This window comes from Eurosta solidaginis, chromosome 3 (genome assembly GCF_040869045.1).
Source record: "Eurosta solidaginis isolate ZX-2024a chromosome 3, ASM4086904v1, whole genome shotgun sequence".
Classification (NCBI taxonomy): domain Eukaryota; kingdom Metazoa; phylum Arthropoda; class Insecta; order Diptera; family Tephritidae; genus Eurosta; species Eurosta solidaginis.
This window is the reverse complement of record NC_090321.1, coordinates 11157047-11178935: the sequence shown is the minus strand read 5'-3', so window position 1 is coordinate 11178935 and position 21889 is coordinate 11157047. Positions and strand designations below refer to the sequence as shown.

The 21889-nt window shown below is 36.1% G+C and overlaps 1 protein-coding gene across 3 annotated transcripts in view; it reads left to right on the top strand.

The window, feature by feature from the left end:
- The first annotated feature begins 3695 nt into the window (after window positions 1–3695).
- Window positions 3696–21889, top strand: part of Gpat4 (Glycerol-3-phosphate acyltransferase 4) — a 32324-nt gene continuing 14130 nt past the window's right edge. The window contains exons 1-4 of one of the 3 annotated variants that reach the window (XM_067770754.1): window positions 3696–3948; window positions 4092–4322; window positions 8593–8835; window positions 10433–10669. In XM_067770754.1, coding sequence (XP_067626855.1) covers window positions 3808–3948; window positions 4092–4322; window positions 8593–8835; window positions 10433–10669 — 852 coding nt within the window. In that variant the 5' untranslated portion in view covers window positions 3696–3807. Of the gene's footprint in view, window positions 3949–4091; window positions 4323–8592; window positions 8836–10432; window positions 10670–11028; window positions 11263–21889 lie in introns of all 3 variants that reach the window. The other 2 variants (XM_067770755.1, XM_067770756.1) reach the window with 2 other exon arrangements.

The window sequence follows — 21889 nt, the reverse complement described above, 5'->3', positions numbered from 1 at the left end:
TAGGAAATCACGTTTATTCAAATTATATAAGAGAACCGGTATACATTCTGATTATGCACAGTACGCTATTTTCCGTCATAAGTATTTTGAACTTAATAAAAAGTGTTATAAAGCTTACATATGTAAAATTAAAAGACACATTATTTCCAACCCGAAGTATTTTTATGATTTCGTAAATTCTAAATGCAGAACTAACGGGTTTCCTTCTGCCATGAAGTTTAGAAATAGCATTTCCAGCGACGATCAAGAGATTGCAAACTTCTTCGCTCAATTCTTTCTTTCTAATTACTCATCACCTACAAATTATCCGTATGAGCTCCATTCTAGTAACTCAATATATGCCCCACATTTGTTGCCTGAAGATGTTCTACTACATCTAAAGATCCTAAAAGAATCCTTCAAATACGGTCCCGATTTGATCCCAACATGTTTTCTTTAAAAATGTGCGGAATACATTTACCAGCCCCTTACTGATCTGTTTAACCTCTCTTTAAAAATGGCATTTTCCCGACGGCTTGGAAGGAATCTTTTCTTATCCCACTCCATAAAAAAGGAAGCAAGTCGTCCATTAAAAACTATCGTGGAATAGCAAAACTCTCCGCTATCCCTAAGCTTTTCGAAGCAATCGTTACTAATCACCTTACATTTTCGTTTTCTACATTGATAGATAGTTCTCAGCATGGCTTTTGTAGAGCCAAATCAACCACAACCAATTTGCTTGAATTTACAACTCACGTCTTTAATGGGCTTAGAAACAATCATCATACCGACGTTATATACACTGATTTCAGCAAAGCATTCGACAAAGTACGCCATTCATTACTTGTTTATAAACTCGAATTGCTTGGTTTTCAGCCTGGCCTAACTCGCTGGATCTCCTCCTATCTTTGCGGTAGAACTCAAAGAGTCATTTTTAAAAACATTTGTTCGAATGTCATCGATGTTCCCCCCGGTATGTTCAGGGCAGCCATCTCGGTCCTATTCTGTTTTTGATCTTTATAAACGATGTTTCCACAACTATAAAATTTTCTAAAATTTTAATGTATGCCGACGACGTAAGACTTTTTAAGTCATACGCGTCGGTTGATGAACGTTCTATACTCCGGGCGGATTTAAATCGTTTAGTTACTTGGTGTAATGCGAATTTTATGCCTCTCAACATAGAAAAATGTAAATCCATGTGTTTTTCACGTGGGAACATACAGCCAGCTCCCTACACAATTAATGGCCAAACTCTGGAAAGCGTTGATGTTTTTGTCGACTTGGGAGTTACAGTGAATTGCAAACTTAGTTTCAACCCTCATATTAATGCCACAGCCAATAAAGCGAGAGGAGTTTTAGCATTTGTGAAAAGATGGGCAAAAGAGTTTAGTGATCCTTACGTTATAAAAACCCTTTTTACATCATTGGTGAGGCCGATATTAAAATATGGATCGATAATTTGGAATCCGCGTTATCAAGTTCATGTGGATAGACTAGAATCAATTCAATAACAGTTTTTAATTTTCGCCTTGAGAAATCTTCAATGGGACTCTCCGTATAATCTTCATCCTTACACTAATCGATTAAAACTAATAAATCTTCCTACCCTTGCAAGTCGTAGAGAAATGCTAGGTATACTATTTATGGCTAGACTTTTAAATGGATCGATTTCATGCCCGTTTCTTTTGAACGAAGTAAACTTGAATGTTCCATCAAAGATGATAAATATAATAAGAGCCGTCACTCGTTATTTTTTAGGCATTTACTCGATGTAAACTGTGAGGTAGTCGCTACTTTTGTTTTATGAGGGACATTTTTGAATTGCCTTCCATTTATCCATGCGGTGTTGCCACTTTATGCAAACGTGTTTTTTGGATTAAATAAGTAATTAAATACAGTCGGAAAAATAAACACAAATACCCCATGAAAATGTATAGAAGACATTTATAAACATCTCGCCCAAAAAAAAGTAGCGACGACCTCATAGTTTCATCGAGTAAATGCCTAAAAAATAACGAGTGACGGCTCTTATTATATTTATCCTCTTTGGTTCCATGCCGAGTTTCAAGGCATTATAAACCTATAATTCTTAAAAAATGCAGAAGCAATTTCCAACTACACGAACCTTTTCTATGTTTGTGTGAAGATATAACTCTCACTCGAGAATAATTGATGTTTCGGACTCGCTCTTTGTCATAAAAAAGACGGTTCTATCTTCTCTTAATAATTAAAAAGTTATATTTATACTTTTAATCTATTGTATTTTGAGAATCTATATTTCTCAGCTGATGAGTTTCTCTCTAGCTGAGCGGTTTTAGGTCTCGGCGCTTAAGAAGCCACTGCCTCTAAAAGAACGGGGAAACCTCGCCAAGCAGAAATGGACTGTTTATCATCCCTCTTAATAGTTTTACCATGAATAAAACGCCAAGAATCTCCCTACGGCTCTGTAGTGGCGGCAGCTGCAAAAGTTTTAACCGGCTGCAGTAGGGCGGTAGATTCCTTGATGGATCCCAGGGCAAATGATGAATATAATAAGAGACGTCAAAGAGGATGAATATAATAAGAGACGTCACTCGTTACTTTGCGTAATGTTATTCGTTAGGGTACTCGCAGGATTTTTTTTTTTTTGGCGAGATGTGCATGAATGTCTATACGTGGGTTATTTTTGTTTATTTTTCCGACTGTATTTAATTAATTCTCTTTCTAAAAATCGCATTTGCATAAGGTGCCTACACGACATGGATAAATGCGAGACGATTGAAAATGTTCCTCATGGAAAACATTAGGCATCAGTTTTTTTAATTTCCAGCGAGTTACTCTCCACTCGTAGCAGACTGGTGACTCTTATTATATTTATCCTCTTTGGTTAAGGCACCAATAACTGATTCCAAATTGAAATAAATATGGTTATGACTATGGCGTTATGACCATGTCAAGCCAAATTAAACTTCCTTAACCCTAACGCCATAGTCGTAACCATACCCATATCCATAACGATCTCAATGTGATCGATTAATTGTGCCTTAACCTAAAAATCGTGAAAATTTCATAAAAATGAAGAAAACGCAAAAAATTACAAACATATTCCACAAAAAATAAGTCTCTTAGTCATAACGTATCCAAAAAAATGAAGAAAATCTACAAAAAGTTATTAAATTCACCAACTCAAATATTTTTAGGTTATGGATATGGCGAGATTCATTGGCTATGGCGTTAGCGTTATGGTATGGCACAATTAATCGATTACATTCCTTTTCATAAGGTAGGTTCGATCAGCTGATTTATCTGGTTATGGCTTTATGGTTATAAGTCACCATTAATACGCCCTTTAACCCGGCTTTAAGCTGGAGACATTGGTGCTTTATCGGTAACCGTATCGGTAACCTTTTAACAGCTGATTCGACCAACCTTATGAGAATCAATGCAATCGATTATTGGTGCCGCTAAGGTCGTAACCGTATCGTAGCCAACCAATTGGGTTTTGGTTTACCGGCGTAACGATAAACAGCTGATTACGTTAGGGATACGGATACAGCGATACGACATACGGCACCAATGACTCCGGCTTTACTCAATTTGCCGTTCTGCGAAAAAATGCGTGCAATCATGATAATAGTATTAAACCCATCTATATGAAAAACTGCTTATGTGACGGGGCTTTAATAAAAAATCTTAAATTCCATTGAGTTGGTAGCTTCGTATTGAACTTTTGACAATTGAAAGTGTAAGATGTTTACTGTTCGGCAGTAGTTGCTGTAGAATTTATTAAAGGCTCTATATTGGTTAAAAGTATTTGAAAGGAATAAGGTTTTGCTAAAAAAAGAGATGATGTTTAGTACAACAGTTTTAGATTTCTTTTGCATTCCATTTATTGTATTTATTTCGTTTTTAATTATTTTGTCTGCCGTAAATAAGTCTGTAGGTGTGCGCAGAGCATATGTAAAACTTTTGCTAAAGGTATTTGAGGTAAGTTAATCGTTTAGTTAGTAGTTATGATAAGAATAGATCAAGGTACAAATCATTATTATCGATACCATTTTAAACTTAATATGTATGTATTTTAAGGTCTAATTACCAAACTTTTTTAAAAGAGTAAACATTAATTACAGTTTGGACGTCTCAGCATAGAAACAGCAGCGAAAGAACGTCTGAAGAAAGAGGGTGAGGAGGCTTCACCTGCCTTTATAGAAGCCAAGTCTAATGACTATAACATATCACATCAAAAAACGGAAAACAGTTTACCCACTACAAACGGCAATACGCTTATTAGTAGGGATAGTGTACTTCTTCCCACAGCCAATGACACTTCCAGTGCTGATTATGAAAACTCTCAAAAGGATGTAAGTGCATTAAAAAAAAAAGTACAACTGTACTACTTTATTTGACCTCTCGAACTAGGTAACTTTACTTAAACGATATCGATTGAATTGCCGTCGGATACTGCTATAGGCTTAGAAATAATTTAAATGCTTTATTACATACCCAACATGTAGAATACGTGTGCAACTATGTACATAAGTTCATATATCTTATATGTAACCTAAAGCGAATTATGAGAAACAGTTTTCAAATGGGAAACAATTTTTTTCAACACTCTAAAATTTATCCTCCTATTGACCACCGCATGCGGGACATATGTACACCACGTATGCCATGGGATGATTCTAAAAACCTCAGTTCGAAAAACGGAGTTCATAAGTCGCAACTTTAAAGAAATTCATCTACTCTTTGTGGTTCATTTAGATACCTTGTTCATTTGGATGCAGCCACATCAAGCAGTTGCCTGCTGGAATCTCCCGGTTGTCGACAGTTCAGCAGTAGCTGCATTTTCAGCATGTAGTTTTGCTCCTTAATATTAAGCATTTCCGCCTCACTTTGAAGGTGGTGCTCAAACGTTGTAAGGAGAAATACCGTGACAGCTCTGAGTGGTGTTTCGGCAGGCCTAAAACTTTTTCCACTGAGTTTCTTGTAAGTGAGGATTCCTTATTGTCGACGTGTAAAACAACGGCCGCTCATCATTGCATAAAAGCGAACACAAACTTAAACCTAGCTCATGAACCATGACCTAGCTTTAGACATAAATCATGATACATTTGACAGGCACTGTCAATGCTACAATAATAAAGTAGAGATAAAAAAACAAAAATGTAACTAAATGAAGATGCAGAAAACACACAAAAAATATATAATGACAAATTCAAGAAACCCAAAAATAAACTAAAATGTATATATCTTAACACAAATAGTATCACAGCTAACAAAAATGAAGTTGAAATAATGATCGAGGAAGAAAATCCATATATTTTACTTTGTGCAGAAACACATACTACGGAGGATGTATATGACTCGGAACTGGAGATTGCTGGGTTCAATCATATTAGATGCGACTCGCATAGTCGTCACACCGGTGGTGTCTTAACCTATATTCATAAGCAAATTGATTTCAAAGTTATATTCAATAGGAGCATAGGTAATAATATATGGTGTATTGTGTTGGAAACAATACGATGTATAACTAAGTGGAGGGTTTGTGCATTATATGCTTATGTGCTTTTTTGAAAGCGGCAACAATATCGTTATTGGCGACATTAATATAAATGTCAATACACACACAACATACTCGAGCCAGCTAATTAGGATGTTCGAATCACTAGCAATGTATCAATTAATTAATTTTAATTCAAGAAGAACAGAAACAACGCAACCGAGAATAGATCTACTCTTTAGTAACAAAACTGAAGTTGAAGTATCGAATTTGGCTTCGCATAAAATATCAGATCATGAAACCATTTAATTCAACCTACCAATTCAAAAGAAGTATCAAATGAGAATTTATGAAAATCGCGTATGTTGGAATAACTATACAAAAGACCACTTAGTCAATCTCCTTAGAACTTACATTTAGCTGAACTAAACAACTGCGAAGTTAGCCTAAAGGTCCAAGGAATAAACAGTATCCTTAATGACGTAATGGCCACTTTAACATATAAAAAACGAGTTGAAGTTAAATTGATTAATAAATGGTACGACCATGAACTAACAGAATTGAATAAGCTGAAGTATGAACAATTTTAAATAGCATAGAGAACCAATAATTGGGATAACTATATTATAATAAAACGAAACGAAGAAGAGAAAATAATAGAAACTGTAGTTAAGAACCAATTGCTGGATTACTTAAATGAGCAGTCAGGGCTTAGATCAAAACACTCGTGTGAAACTGCACTTAACCTAGTAATTGCAGAATGGAAAGAAAGTAAAACGGAGAAACAATTTACAATTTCAGCTTTCCTCGACCTAAAAATAGCATTCGAAACAGTAGACAGAGATATTCTTATAAAAAAAACTGTATAATATTGGCATTAGAAACTTAGCGCTTAACTGGTTCAAAATTTACCTTAGTGGAAGTAAACAGAAAACTGTAATATGAAGTAAGATTTCCCCGAAGTGGACATTGAAATAGGATTGCCACAGGGATCGGTGCTTGCAGCAATTCTTTTTATAATTTACATAAATGATATTAAAAACTGTATCAAATACTGCAAAATAAGATTATTCGCTGATGATGCACTTTTGACTATAAGCTGTAACACGATTGATGAGGCAGCCTCAAAAATACAGTCAGACCTACAGGCAATATATAAGTGGTTGTGCCAAAATATGCTTAAAATAAACATAGAAAAGACAAAATGGATGATAATGGGGTCTAGAGTGACTCAAGATGATAATTTGTCGCTAAAAATAGCAAATGCCCCTATAGAAAGAGTAAACCGAATAAAATACCTGGAAATAATTATAGATGACAAATTAAAATTTGATGAACATCTAAAAAACATTGAAGGGAAAATATCCAAAAAAATAGGGTTCATGTTTCGATCATGCAAGTACAAAATACTGGTCTATAGATCCATTATAGAGCCGCATTTCATTTACTGCCCTACAATCCTATTCGCATTACCTGATTCGCAAATATCCAGGCTACAAATTAAGCAAAACAAAATTATGCGTTTCATATTAAAAAAACGGTATGATACCCCAATTAAAGATTTACTAGACAGCTTAAACAAGCTTAGTGTAAAACATCGGCCTAAACACCCGCGCTGTTAGTTCTGCTCCAAACTGGAAAAAGAAGTGGTAAAGATGGGTTTGATCGTGAATGAGGACAAAACGAAGTACCTGCTGTCATCGAGCAAAGAGTCAGCGCATATGCGCCTTGGCAACCGCGCTACTGTTGGCAGCCATAATTTCGAAATAGTAAAAGACTTCGTTTATTTGGGAACCAGCATCAACACAAGCAACAACATCAGCACTGAAATCCACCGAAGAATCAGTCTTGCCAATAAATGCTACTTTGGACTAGGTAGGCAACTGAAAAGTAAAGTCCTCTCACGGCGAACGAAAATCATACTCTACAAGTCACTTATCGTACCCATCCTGCTATATGGGGCAGAAGTATGGACCATGACAACAGCAGATGAAGCGGCTTTGGGAGTGTTCGAGAGAAAAGTTCTTCGAAAGATTTATGGACCTCTACGCGTTGGCGATGGCGAGTACCGAAGAAGATTTAATGATGAGCTGTACGAGCTATACGCAGACATCAACATAGTCCAGCGAATTAAAACGCAGCGGCTGCGCTGGCTAGGCCATGTTATGCGAATTAAAGATGATGATGCTCCGGCCAAGGAAGTGTTTCTATCGGAACCCGCCTATGGAAGCAGAGGTAGAGGGCGGCCCCCACTCCGTTGGAAGGACCAGGTGGAAAACGATTTAAACTCCCTTGGTGTGACCAATTGGCGCCGGTTGGCGGAGCGAAGGAGCGACTGGCGCGCCTTGTTGGACGGCCATAACTGTTTAGACGGTTAAGCGCCAATTAAGTAAGTAAGTAAGACTTACTACACATTGAAGTTTATACACAACATAAAGTTGGGAAACTTGCCGAATTACCTAAGTGAACGTGTCAGTCTAAATAGAGAAGTCCATAGCTATCAAACAAGACACAATAACAACTTTTACTTGCCAGTAGTGAGATCCGAATTCGATAAAAAAAGTATATACTACGAAGGAATTAGAGAATATAATGATCTGCCAATTGATATTAAAAACTGTAATAATACCAAAAAATTTAAAAAATTATTATACATCTACTGTAAAGCGCTACCTATCAAGTAGTTAAAAATTGTTTAGTAAATAATTTTATAGATTATTATATAATTGAAGTCAAAGAAATTCAATGAATTGAAACAAATATGTAAACATTAAAAATACTTTGTACCTTATTAAATTAAATCTGCTTGTTGTGAAAATCTGATTTGAGGGCTAAGGTGGGATGCCTGTGTGTTTAAACACGAGATCATCGTCGAACTCACACCCGCGAAATTTTGTGTCCGATAGTCTGTAGCGCTATTCATTGAAATGGGTTCTGGAAACAGGAATAGCTTTATAGAAGAAAAGACAAAATTAAAAAAAAAATATTTGGTACACCACGCTTCGGAAGAGAATCTCGGCCCAAATCCCCTACGAAAATTTAGCCAAACTACTATAATGTTTATACATAAGTACATTAAAATAAACATAAGTCATGAAGCGGAAATTCTGAATTTGAATTTTTAGGAAGAAATGCGTTTTAACTTGGAAAAATGTCTGGGGTATATCAAAGCGGGAGTAGAATCAATTATTGAAGATGAGGTTACATCGCGTTTTGAAGCGGAGGAATTAAAAAGCTGGAATCTGCTAACTCGTACAAACCGGCAATATGAATTTATATCGCTAAAGATAACATTGATTTGGATGACAGGCTTTGCTGTGCGTTATTTCGTTTTGTTACCATTAAGGATTTTTGTATGCTTTGTTGGTGTAAGTGTTAACAAATGTTTTTTTTATCATTATTAATTAAGTATTATAGTATATAATAATAGGATTTATCTAGAGCATAATTATTTATTTATTTTATTTTGAGTAAGTATAATCAATATGCAAAACTGAGAGGTAGTTCGTTTGATTATTTCCCCCATTGTTTCTTTTGTCAATTGTGGTACTATTCATGAAGAAAAAAATTGTGACATCAAAGTAATAGCTCGAATTTGGCATGAGAAGGGGGTAACGATCCATTCGACTGGTGTTTTTAAAAGAAGATTTAAATAATGGGAGGCCTGATTGAGTTTGAACAAAACAAGGAATGTGAAACTTTGTCGAAAGCTTTACAAAAACATCAATTTCGCTGTTAGTGTAATTAATGTTCATAGTAAATATTTATATCCATTCAAAAGCCATGTTTAGAGGACTTTTCAATGGTTGAAGATACTCTTTGAGCTAGTTGCTTTGTGTCGACTGATTCTAAAAGCTTGGGACTAACACAGAGCTTTTCTATTCCACGATAATTTACAACACAGGATCTGTTCCCATTTTTGTAAAGTAGCAAAAATCACTATTTTCAATTACTAGGAAAGAACGCGTTGTTTGATTTTAAGATATTTGAGTTCTTTAGAGCTCCAAGCAGTAGGTGGGAGTTGCTGAAGAGGTATTAGGTATAGGTACGCGTTCGTGAACCATGGCATAACAAACGTTGTTAAAGTCGATGTAACTCTTTTCAATGTCCCTATAGTATGCGGGCCATGTAATTTTAGAAACCTCATCGATTAGCACAGAAAAATTTGCCTTCCTAAATAGAAACTAGTGAGAACACACATTCCCCATAATAGTTTTCCGCTCCTGTAGGTTGAGATAATCCAAGTATATTACACGTGCCAGATGGTATACATCTTCGGGTAAAACTATTGGATTACATAAACTCACTAAACAATTCGATGAGTCATGTGGAAATATTAAGCCTAGACATTTACCAAATTTATTTTGAATTCTATTCAGTTGATAAATACGAACGTATGTAAGGACATTTAGAAACTAATAAAATATATCGCAAGATGAGGAGGGAGTTAGCAAGCCATCAGTAAGATTCCAAGATACATAAGGCAGATTGAATTCCCCAGCCATTGAATCAACAGACCTGTTGTTGTTGTTGTAGCGATAAGGGCACTCCCCGAATGCCTTGGAGAATGTTATCGAGTTGATGGTCCTTTGCTGGATGCAGATCCGGTACGTTCCGTTACCAAGCCTGACCATCTCGTGAACGATTCTTATGGCCACATGCGACCTTCTAGGCCATTCCGCCCTACCACCCCTAGATCCATGAGGAGTTCGGGGTATTTGGTATTTTAGGCGCTTCTTACGACAGGCACAACTACCGCGGGTATATTCTAACCCCCTAACCCGCTGGGGGAATCAACAGACCTAGCCATAGAACATACCGACCTCACTATAAATCGGTTATTGCAAAAAAGCGCAGAACTAGTGTTGTACTCATTGTAGAAATCTATTTATATTACTAAAGTATTTCTTATTTAAATTATAAAAAAAAATTATATTTACTTTTAGTATGTCTATGTATTCATAGGTCTCTGTTGCAGTTATTGCTAACAGTTTAGCTTCGCTGATTCCTTTTGAGTTGCTTCGACATTCCTGTGCAGATATAGCATTTAAAATTTCTTTTCGCCTCATGACGCGTTCTTTATCGGCAGTTATTACTATTCACAACGCTGAATTTAAGCCAAAAGGTAGTGGCTTTTGTGTGGCAAATCACACTTCTCCCTTGGACATCGCTATTCTTTCAACTGATTGTACTTTCTCCTTGGTGAGGAAATCCATTTATTTACGTTATGTTTGTGTCTTTTAGAATCCCGCTTATTCATTTCTTTATCCTCGTAATTAGTAATAATATCGGTCCCATGGAAGACTAATTTTACGCGGAAAGTTATGTGAAATATGTTAGTCTTTTACGCTAACAATGAACAGGGCTAGTTTTGCATCCGAAAAATGAAAATTGTTAGTCTTCTATGGGACTGACGACACATTATGTCTGTATTTCCATACATATTATTGTGGGATATAACAGTAGAACATATGTATGTATGTATGTATGTATATGGCTGCGCTTGCGGCTTGTGCACGTTGTAATGTAAATGGGCTTTTGTGTTCTGTCCAATTCATCAGGTAGTTTGGTTGACTGTTTGTACGGCAGTAGTTGGATATATAAAAGATGGTGAATATAAGCGAAGAATGGTAGATCAAGTGCTTGGTCATTGCTTTTCGGTACTTTCCAGCGCTATTTCAGCTGTCATTTATTATCATAATGAAGAGAATCGACCCATGAATGGGATATGCGTAGCAAATCATACCAGCCCAATTGATGTATTAGTACTTATGTGTGATAACACATACTCACTGGTAAGTTTCAAATACTTACGTAGGTATTAATACGAGTAATATACCAATTAGGTGCATTCTATTTTTTTATAATATTGCAATTTACACGTCGCTGGCTTATACAAATATATTCGCTTGTATGTATGTATGTATATTCTAATTCACCCATTTTCTGAGAGCTTGGCAATAAAAAACAAGATTTGTAAAAAAATGTATATCTCCGTGAAAAAAGATCCAATCGGTTTTGACTTTAAGCCTGAAAATGCACCAAAAAGTGGTGTATGGATCAAATGCAAATAAATTCTTAACTAGTAGATAATTTAAGAGCAAATAAAGATAAGACTTTTATGTAAAAGGAAAGCAAGAACAAATATGTAGGTACATGTATCAATAATTTACTTATGTTAGTCTTTTTTAGGATTTTTCTTAGTCGAGGTTTTTATACCTTTCATGAAAATGAAATGGTATATTCACTTCGTCACGAATCTCAAAATTGTAAGTCCTTAAAGGAAAGGGAAGGCACATCCGAAAGCAGTCCCGTCCTTACTTGTTTTATTTTTATACTCAGCTTGCTTTGCATACAGAGTATATTAACTTTCATTGGATAACGGTTGGTTGCACAGGTATAAAGGAATCGAGATAGATATAGACTTCCATATATCAAAATCATCAGTGTCGAAAAAAAAATTGTATTGAGCCAAGTCCATCTGTCCGTTAACACGATAACTTGAGTAAATATTGAGATATATTCTCCAAATTTGGTACACGAGCTTATCTGTACCCAGAATAGATTGGTATTGAAAATAAGCGAAATCGGATGATAATCACGCCCACTTTATACATATATATGCATAACATTTTGGAAAACACAAAAAACCTGATTATTAATAAATAATACACCTAGAATGTTGAAATTTGACGTGTGGAGTGATATTGAGACTCTTGATAAAAATTTGCAAACAAGAGCTTTATATCAATGGTGTTTCATTTCCCAAGTGGATTTATAACAATAAATAGAAAAAATTCAAATTCTATAAAATGGGCCTGGCACCGCCCCTTTTATGGCTTAGCAATTTTCTATGTTTCGGGAGCTATAACTCGAAGAAAAATTAACGGATCGTAATGAAATTGTGTACACATATTTTCCGTATAACAGCAAATATTTCTAGTAAAAATGGACGTAATCGGTTAAAGACCACGGCAACTTAGATATAAAACAAGTTTAAAGGATCGTCGACTAGAATAGTAAGCTATAACTTAGCAAAAAATAGTTTTAAATCAATGATATTTCACCTATCAAGTTTTATTGAAAGAGGGAAGGGGGAGACATTTCTTTTTAAATGGGCGGTGCCACGTGTTATGTAGAAAAGTAATTTATCTGAAATGAAATGTACAATCGAAGCTCACGCTGAGTATATAATGTTCGGTTACACCCGAACTTAGACACCTTTACTTGTTTTAAATTATTTTATTTTCAAGTTTTTAGTCTTATTTTAATTGCCTATTATTTCTCATTCTATTTAGTTCATTGACTCATTCAGTTCAGTGACTCATTATTACAAGGACTCTTTCCTGACAATTTGTTACAATCTATGTCCTCAATACATAATCCTTCCAAAGACTTTATATTTTGATGTCACTTCTACCGGACTGTATGTAATATTTGCTCCAAATATGAGTCAAATCGGACATCATAGGTCGCTTTCTATTCAAATATGGACCAAATTGGACCACAAATACGATTTTTTGAATATCTCGATCCTTGCGCCATCTAGCGGCGATTTTGTCACAGGCCGCTTTCTATTCATGCATGTATTATGTGTTCCAAATATGAGCCAAATCGAACCACAAATACGATTTTTTGAATATCTCGATCCTTGCGTCACCTAGCGGCGATTTTTTTCACAGGCCGCTTTCTATTCATGTATGTATTATGTGTTCCAAATATGAACCAAATGGGAGCACAAATACCATTTTTTCGAATATCTCGATCCATGCGCCACCTATCGGATTTTTTTCTTATTATTGCATTGTCATCGGGTTCTGAACTATATTCCATGTTTCAAGCTTGTAGCTTATCGGGAAGTTACTTAAATTTCAATTACAAAATTCGTGCCGGCTAGCCTGTCAAGTCAAACTAAACAAATAAACCCGTTTAAAACACAATTTTTTGTGGGCGGTAGTTTTGCAAACTTTTTAAATTCTTAAAATACACGTATTGTGTTTAATTTTTGGCGCTAAATGCCCGTATTATGTGTTCCGATCAGTGACTGAAAACCATTTTCACTCAAGCGGCAACTAATATATACGGGCCCAGATTGATAGGAAATTTCTTGGGTAAGTGGTGCGTTCTGTGAGTGTAGTATATTTGGTCAAGAAAACCTGGAATGATTTGTAAGTTTACTACGCTTCCTAGACTAGAAGTGCACTATTTTCTAAGAATATAAAATGTTCTCTTGTGTCACCTGGAAAACGTTTAAGTAGAGCTAATACTGTTACATTATACGTGTGTACCATGAACCAATAAACAGATCTCCCATCAAAAAATGAGAGAGCAAACAAATTTTAGCTGTGAAATAAATTTTTTCGGCGTGACACGCTTTTGACAACATGTTTCAATGCTGACGCAGTGTTCAGACTTTATTCCAATCGGAGTATTTTGCTCCGCTCTTACCTCCTACTACATTTTTTATCTCAAAGGTTTATTTGGGTCGAGCTAAAAACTAAATAGTATTACAACATAATACCTTTTGGTTGAAGTTTACGTATGCAATGTATGAAAAGTGGTTACAAGTGACGATTGGATGAAATGACGTGAATTCATTGTTTTTGTCTTAAGACATGTTTGTTCACATTTTACGTACAGGTTTTGTACTTTTTTTTCGTACGGAATAAGAATAGAATCCTGCCAAAATTCAACATGCAGCACTTTAAGTTTTATATAAAAACTAGCAGACCCGTCAGACGTTGTTCTGCCCTAAATTTGGTCTATTTGCATACATTTTAATAAGCTTTTTCCGTCTAACTCTGCCTTCCCCTCTTAATTTTTTCCTAATCCTTTTACTCACTCCTCCCTCCGTCTTTTTCGCTTCATCTATCTCCATCTTCGTCTCATTCTATCTCTTTCTCAGTATCCTTCTCCTTCTATCGTTTCTCTTCTCTCAAGTTCTTTTCATTCTTCTTCATTCCAGAGAGTGGTACGTATTTTGTTCCAGTCCCACTCCGAGTCTCAGTCCCAGTCCTAGTCCTAATCCCAGTCTCAGTCCGTCTCTGGTCTACTTCCTGGAAAAAAGGATCGTAAATACTAATATACCAAATTTCAGGCAAATCGAATAGGACGTATGTAAATAGGTATGTGGGTATTATTAATGCATGTCTTTATTTCGGCTTAGCATGCATATTTATCAGTTTTGCTAGGTTGATGGGACTAAATCGAATATCACAATGAAAATTACTTTAAAGCTCTCAGCAACAGCTTTCATTTGACATCCATATTACACACACATTCTAGGGGTATCCGGGCCCACGTTGTCGCCTATACCTCGAGACCCTAGTCACCCAGCTGTATAAAAATTACTCTGTACTAAAGCACACATCAACAGCTTTCATTTGACATCCATATTACACACACATTCTAGGGGTATCCGGGCCCACGTTGTCGCCTATATCTCGAGACCCTAGTCACCCAGCTGTATAAAAATTACTCTGTACTAAAGCACACATCAACAGCTTTAATTTGATACCCATAATGTAAAAACACATCCTAGTGTTACCCTGGTCCACGTTTTGGCCTATATCTCGAGACCCTAGTCACAAATAGGTATGAAAATTACCCTGAACTAAAGCACTCATCAACAGCTTTCATTTGTTATCCATATTGTATATACACATTCTAGGGGTACCCGGGTCCACGTTTTCGTCTATATCTCGAGACCCCCATGGGTACGAAAAATACCCCGTATCAAAGTACTCATAAACAGCTTCCATTTGATACCGATATTGTACAAACACATCCCATGATTACCCAGGTTTTGATCTCAAGACCCTAGCCAGAACGGGATAAGAGGTATCCTATGTCTGTCTCCTGGTTCTAAGCTACCTCTCCACCAATTTTCAGCCAAATCGGTTCATCCGTTCTTGCGTTATAAATGGTGATACTAACACCCACCAATTATTTACGTCATCTCTTTAGAAACTTAAAAAATAACAGTATTTCTCCACTATTTAATGGATGTTATCATACATATAAACCTTCCTCTTCAATCACTCTATCTTTAAAAAAAAAACCGCATCAAAATCCGTTGCGTAGTTTTAAAGGTTTAATCATTCAACTCAGTGAAGGTATTCTCTTGCCTCTGCTTACAAATTGCGATTACTTTCTTTCTTGACCGGAGCGTATTCGTCCATCCGCATAATATGATCTAGCTAGCAAAGCTTTCTGCTTTTATTCGCTGCACTATCGTCATATCTGCGAATAGCTCATATAGGTCACCATTATATCTCCTTCGATACTCGCCGTCGACATCACGGACAGGACTATAAATCTTCCGGAGAACTTTTCTCTCGAATACTCGAGGAGCCATCTCATCTTCTCTCGACACCTTCCATGATTCTGAGCCATACATCAGGACAGGTATGATGAGTGGCTTTTGGGAGCGAGGTTTTTGTTCGTCGAGAGGGGACATTACTTTTCAATTGCCTAAAGAAGCACTTGTTGACAAGAGTTATTCTCCGTTTTATTGTTCTTGCTTTTAATGCTGCTTCCCAAATAGACGAAATCCTTCAGTCTCGAATTTATATCCGTCAACAATGACGTGGCTACAAAGGCCACGATGACAGCAAGTTCTTCCTCTTCTCATTTACCACAAAACCACTTTTATTTGCCTCTTTATGTTGTACCAACTCTTCGTCTCTATGTTTGAATAGCCCGGCAGGTATCTCGTCATTACTTGGCTCCATGTGTTTTTTTAGCCGGGATATTGCCATTCTCACTTCGCCATAGTTGGATGCCGGAGCGTGTCTTCCTCACACTCTGAACGTCAGTTACCAGGTCGTGATTATCGTAGCTGCAGGAATCTGCCCCGGTCTTGAAACTTTCCACCATTAAAAGAGTATGAAATATGTATGGTAACACGAAAATAATAATATTTTTTGGTGTTAAATATCCGGGGAGATAGATCCCACATTTCTTCCTAATGGGAACATTAATTGGTCATCCTACACGTTTTAGGCCGGCTTCATGTGCATCTGATAAGGCAGATAACTTTCTTGCTGAGAAACATTTCATGGCAGAAACACAATCGAAGGGTTTGCCAAGCCACCAAATCAATTTGATGTTAGTTGTTCGCCTGCTTTCAAAAAAGGAAGAAAAAATATACTCCGAAAATTTAATTTTTACTCCGGCGTAGTCGTTTACTCAGGTAACAGTTTTAAATAATCTGAACACTGGTAGCAAAATATGAGAGAAATGTAATAAACAGAAAAATTTCAAAAGCGCTACGTCATCAAACTTTTTTTTTTCAAATTCGATTACAAAACAACAATACCGGAATGCATTTGTTTATGCGTGTGTACACTGACCGTAGGTGTGATATCATCCTTCATTTTGCTGCTGTAGTGTAATCAGGGCCGGATTAACCCTCAACGGAGCCCTAGGCAACCATCAATTTGGGGCCCTTTTTTCACGCCCGTTCCTTTCTTTTTTCGATTAAAAAATACAAACTTATATACCATCAGCTCGAAGTCCCGCAGCGCCTCATGGAACTTGGGGTGGGGAGGGAGGGATAGCCTGAAGGTTTAATGTGGCCATATAAATCGTTCCCGAGATGGTCGGGCTAACCTTAATGGTGCTGTGTTACTGGAGCGTACAGGATCTGTATCCGGCAAAGGACCATCACATGATAACACTCCCTAAAGCCTTCGGGGAGCAACCTTATCGCTACAACAACAACAGCAGCAGCTCGAAGTGAAGAGATATCTCACGCACACACATGTAGTCATCAGCCGAAGTAGTTACTCACACACACACACGCATAAACTACAAATATACATCGCTCATTTACTTCAATAGTGTCATAACTCAAAAAACAATTTAACATTTTAACTGCCATATGTTGCGCATATAAAGGCATATTTTCATTTTTATAGCACGTGGTAAATTTTTAATTGATCACAAAGATTTTTTTATACAACATAGATCATGATAATGGGTACGTTTATATGTTATTAATGTAAACGAGCGACATGTATATAGCTAGTAACCAAGCATGACTTACAACTATTCGCGAAATTACTAGACCTTAGGAGAGATGGGTTAAAGGAAAAATCGAGAGTATAAAGCAGCGCAAGCTGAGGAATCAGTAATCAGTTTGATTTAACCACGCCTTTGTGAAGTACGCGATATTGAAATATAATTCTACTAGTCCCAAAGTAGACTAAATAAAGTCAATATTATAATATTGAATATTGGATTTATTTATTCGACAGTTCAGGGATACGAACGTTATCAGAAGGTGCAAAATATTAGGAAATCCCCAAATTCGTTACAATACATTCATTTATTTGCCATCCATCATTAATCATTCACTCATTCATCATGCTAGTTGAAATTTCCGCTTGAAGGCTGTTCCAAAAATGACCGAAATTTTTCAAAATAAAAACAACCAGTGTACATTTTGAGATAATTCTTTTATTATTCAATATAGTCTGCTTTCACTTCGATACACTTCTTTGCACGCTCATACAATTTGTCAAATGAGTCGGAAATGTCCTTTTTAGGAACCTTGTCTAGTTCGTCGGTCGTCGCCTTTTGAATGCGGTCAATTGAGTTTTATTTATTTGAGTAAAATTTATTTTCTGTTCTGATTATATGTTTGTAAGAAAATTTTAGAAGTCTTTAATTTTTCGGGGGCCCTTTACAATCGGGGGCCCAGACAACTGCTTATTATGCCTACTTGTTAATCCGGCCCTGAGTCTATTTCGAAGTTTTGTAAATTTTGGTCGGATCTAACTTTTTTAACGAAATTCGCTAGCACTGTACAATGAACCAATTCGTGTTCGGTTTTCAATAACCAGGTTTCATCGATATTTGGTGATATACATATGAAAATCTCGATAAATCGAATCGTCAAAAGTTAGTAAATTATACCAGAATTGTGATCTTATGTATGTATAAATTTGTTGCTAGCATCTCAAACATTTTAGTCTTTGCTAGGGCCGGATTAACCATCAACAGGGCCCTAGGCAACCATCAATTTGGGGGCCCTTTCTTTCACGTCCGTTCCCTTCTTTTTTCGATTAAAAAATACAAACATTTTTTGAAAAGGAAATAAGGCCCGTGGGCGATATATCCCTATTATAAGGAAAGACCGCCCGTGGGAGTTATTGCACTTTTGCACTCTTTGCATCATCTTACCTCACAAAAAGTTTATGAAATTTTGTATTTGGATTAGCATTATACCGTTTTCACACAGAAACTTAATCGAATCACAATTCTATTTAATGAAATAATTAAGTTTCCCTCTTTATACAGGACCTTTTGCATCCTTAAGGGAACATCTGTCAGCAGCCCCAAAAAATATTTCGTTTTTACAAAAAAAATAGTTAAAATGGAAAGCAGCCATTTCCTTCTTAGCTATAAATACAATCAAAATAAAATGCATGTATAAATACCCATAGATCTTGCACCTAACCAAATATGTGTCTATTTTCGAAAAAGCAATATTATCATTTGGAGCAAATGCAGCGAAAATAAAATTTTGAAATTTTTCCGTGTTTTTCTATTTTTCGTAAATTATTGAAAATAATTTATTTTTGATTTTCATTTGTTACATTAACAATAAAATTCGAAGCACCAAGCGAAGCCGACTGGATTTTTCACTCGATTAGGCATTCAATAAAGCAATAATGAGATAATTAAGAATTTGTATTTTGTATGGAAGATTGAGTTCAATTAGGCCTTTCATCTAGAAAACTTTACCAATTATTTCATTAAGCCTCTGTGTGAAATTGGCATTAGATTGATTAGAGCTAGAAAAGATGTGCAGTAGCAGTAGTGCAGAACATCTTCATTTTTTTTGCAATTGTTATTTATTATTCGAGTCAAATGGTTTGTGATGACATTCTAAACCTACAAAGGGGCGGTGCTACGCGACTTAAACGAATTTGCTTAATTTAATGTTGATGGATTGCTAGTACATGCAAGGAACGGTAGCAAAGATTGGAGGGTCGATACATTGCTTATGAATTGTTTTTGGAATATGTAACTAAAATGAAGTGAATGAAAGGAGAATGTCACAAAAATTTATGTGGACTTCCTTCTAGCCTAAGAGCCCGTGACTGCCAGACCTTTGTCATTTTATAAAAGTTGAAGTTTCGCTAGTGCATACTTCCAACTAAAGCAGGATCGTTGGTTTATTATAAAACTTGAGTCATAGTGGCTTTAACAGATGTCGTCCAAAGATTTTGCAGAGAAATAGACCTTTCTTTCGTCATTTTATAAAGACTGATTTTCATATATGGTCTTCGTCACGATATAAGAAGCCACTAGCCTCATTGCCAGACACTTTCCATAGTGGATTTATCCAGACAGACACTTTTTATAATGCAAAACTGTACTTTTTCATAAAATGAAAATTTTTTTACGACAAACAAAATTTCAAAAGTTTTTTTTAAAGATTTTGTATTCGAATTTCAGTATAAAATTGCTTCGTTGTTCTTTGAAGTTTAGAAGGATTAAAAGTGTCTGGCTAATTAAAAGTAGGCACATCATGCTCCACCAATTGGGAATAATTTCAGGATCACTGCGGGATTATTTTAGGTTATGAAATAGTCTTGAAATGACCTTGCAGTTGTCCTGAAATGACACCTAAAATAATACTGAAGTGATTCTGAAGATGTCTCTAATTGGTTCGGATATAGTGTCAAAATGATTCTGAACTGATTTTGTAAGTGTCCCGAAATGATTTCGAAAGTCATGCAATAATCCTGAAATTGTCCCCAAATGATACCTAAAATATTCTGCAAGCGATCCTGAAGATGTTCCGAATTGATTCTGAAGTCATCTCGAAATGTTCACGAAAAGGTGCCAAAGTTGTCTAAAAATAGTCCAAGAAACTGCGATACAGTTCCATCCCCTTGAAAACTTTATAGGAATTAATCAATCCTGTAATGGGTAAAGGGTGCACTTAGCTCCATATTAGTTGCTATCCATGCGCATTAGACTGGGTCGAAAAAAAAGTTGCTAATGTCCGCCCCTAAATTTAAAGATTATGTTGAGAGGGTTTCGGAAAAAATTGTTTTTTTTTTTTTGATCCTTCGAAAAACAGCGGACAAGTTTTTTCGTTGTAACTTGGCTATTTGACGTCCGATTTTTATACCTGTCATGAAAATGAAATGGTATATTAACTTTGACACGAATCTCAAAATTGTAAGCCCTTAAAGGAAAATAGATAGACCCACCATTAAGTATACCGAAATAATCAGGATTTAGCCATGTCCGTCTGTCTGTTTGTATGCAGACTATTCCCTCAATTTTTGAGATATCTTGATGAAATTTGGTGAGCGGGTGTATTTAGGATTAGGACATTTGCCGGAACCGGCCGGATCGGACCACTATAGCATATATCCTCCATACAACCGATTTTTTGGAAAAGAGGATTTTTGTCATATCTTCCTCAATTTATCATATTGAAGCTTCAAACATCACCATATGCTTTCGTATATTGCACATATTGTTGTCTGAATAAATGGATGAGATCGGTCTATATATAGTATATATCCCCCAGAACCGATTGTTCAGATAAGAAACTTTTCGTAATTACTGCCCCATTTTAAGAGCTAGAGGCTTCAAATTTCAACGAATGTTTACGTATATAGCAGATCGGTGGTATATATATTATATACCCCATATAAACTGTAACTTTTGCCCCTTTTTATAAGCTTTTATTTACTTTCACTTGGCTGTTGTTTGTAATCAAATCTTGCAAGTTAAATTTGATACACTTCCCGGTGTCCAATTGAGCTGAAATTTTGCACACATGTATAACTCCGATGAAATGCAATATTACTTTGCGAGAATTCGATAAATTAATCGATAACAGAGATATCGGTAAAGATTTGTGTTCACAAGGGAATAAAAGCCCAAGTCCTCACTCTTCCAAAAGAACTAGAAATATTTGTTGGTGCTAAAGTTATGTTGAGATCTAACGTTGACGTTGCTAAGGGACTTGTAAATGGAGCAATAGTTCACATCAGTGAAATTATATGGCCATATTACAGACGTGCCCAACTATACCATAACGATATACCATCGGTTCGCGTAGACTTTGGTAATGATGGCGTTCACATAATACAGCCTTAATCAGTTCAATTTCCTTCTAAATTTCATCACGGCACAGCTGAAAGAAGAATGCTCCCGATTGTCTTGTCGTGGGCTTCAACTGTGCACAAAATGCTACTGTAGATCATGCTGTTATTTATCTAGGCTGCAAATTATTCGCTGCTGATCAAGCTTATGTGGCTTTAAGCCGAGTGAGGTCTTTAGCAGGTCTTCGAGTCGAAGAACTTGACTGTTCAAAGTTGACTTCGAAGGAACTTGTAATGTTGATGCATTAAAAGAAATGGATAGGAACAGAAACGTTACAAATAA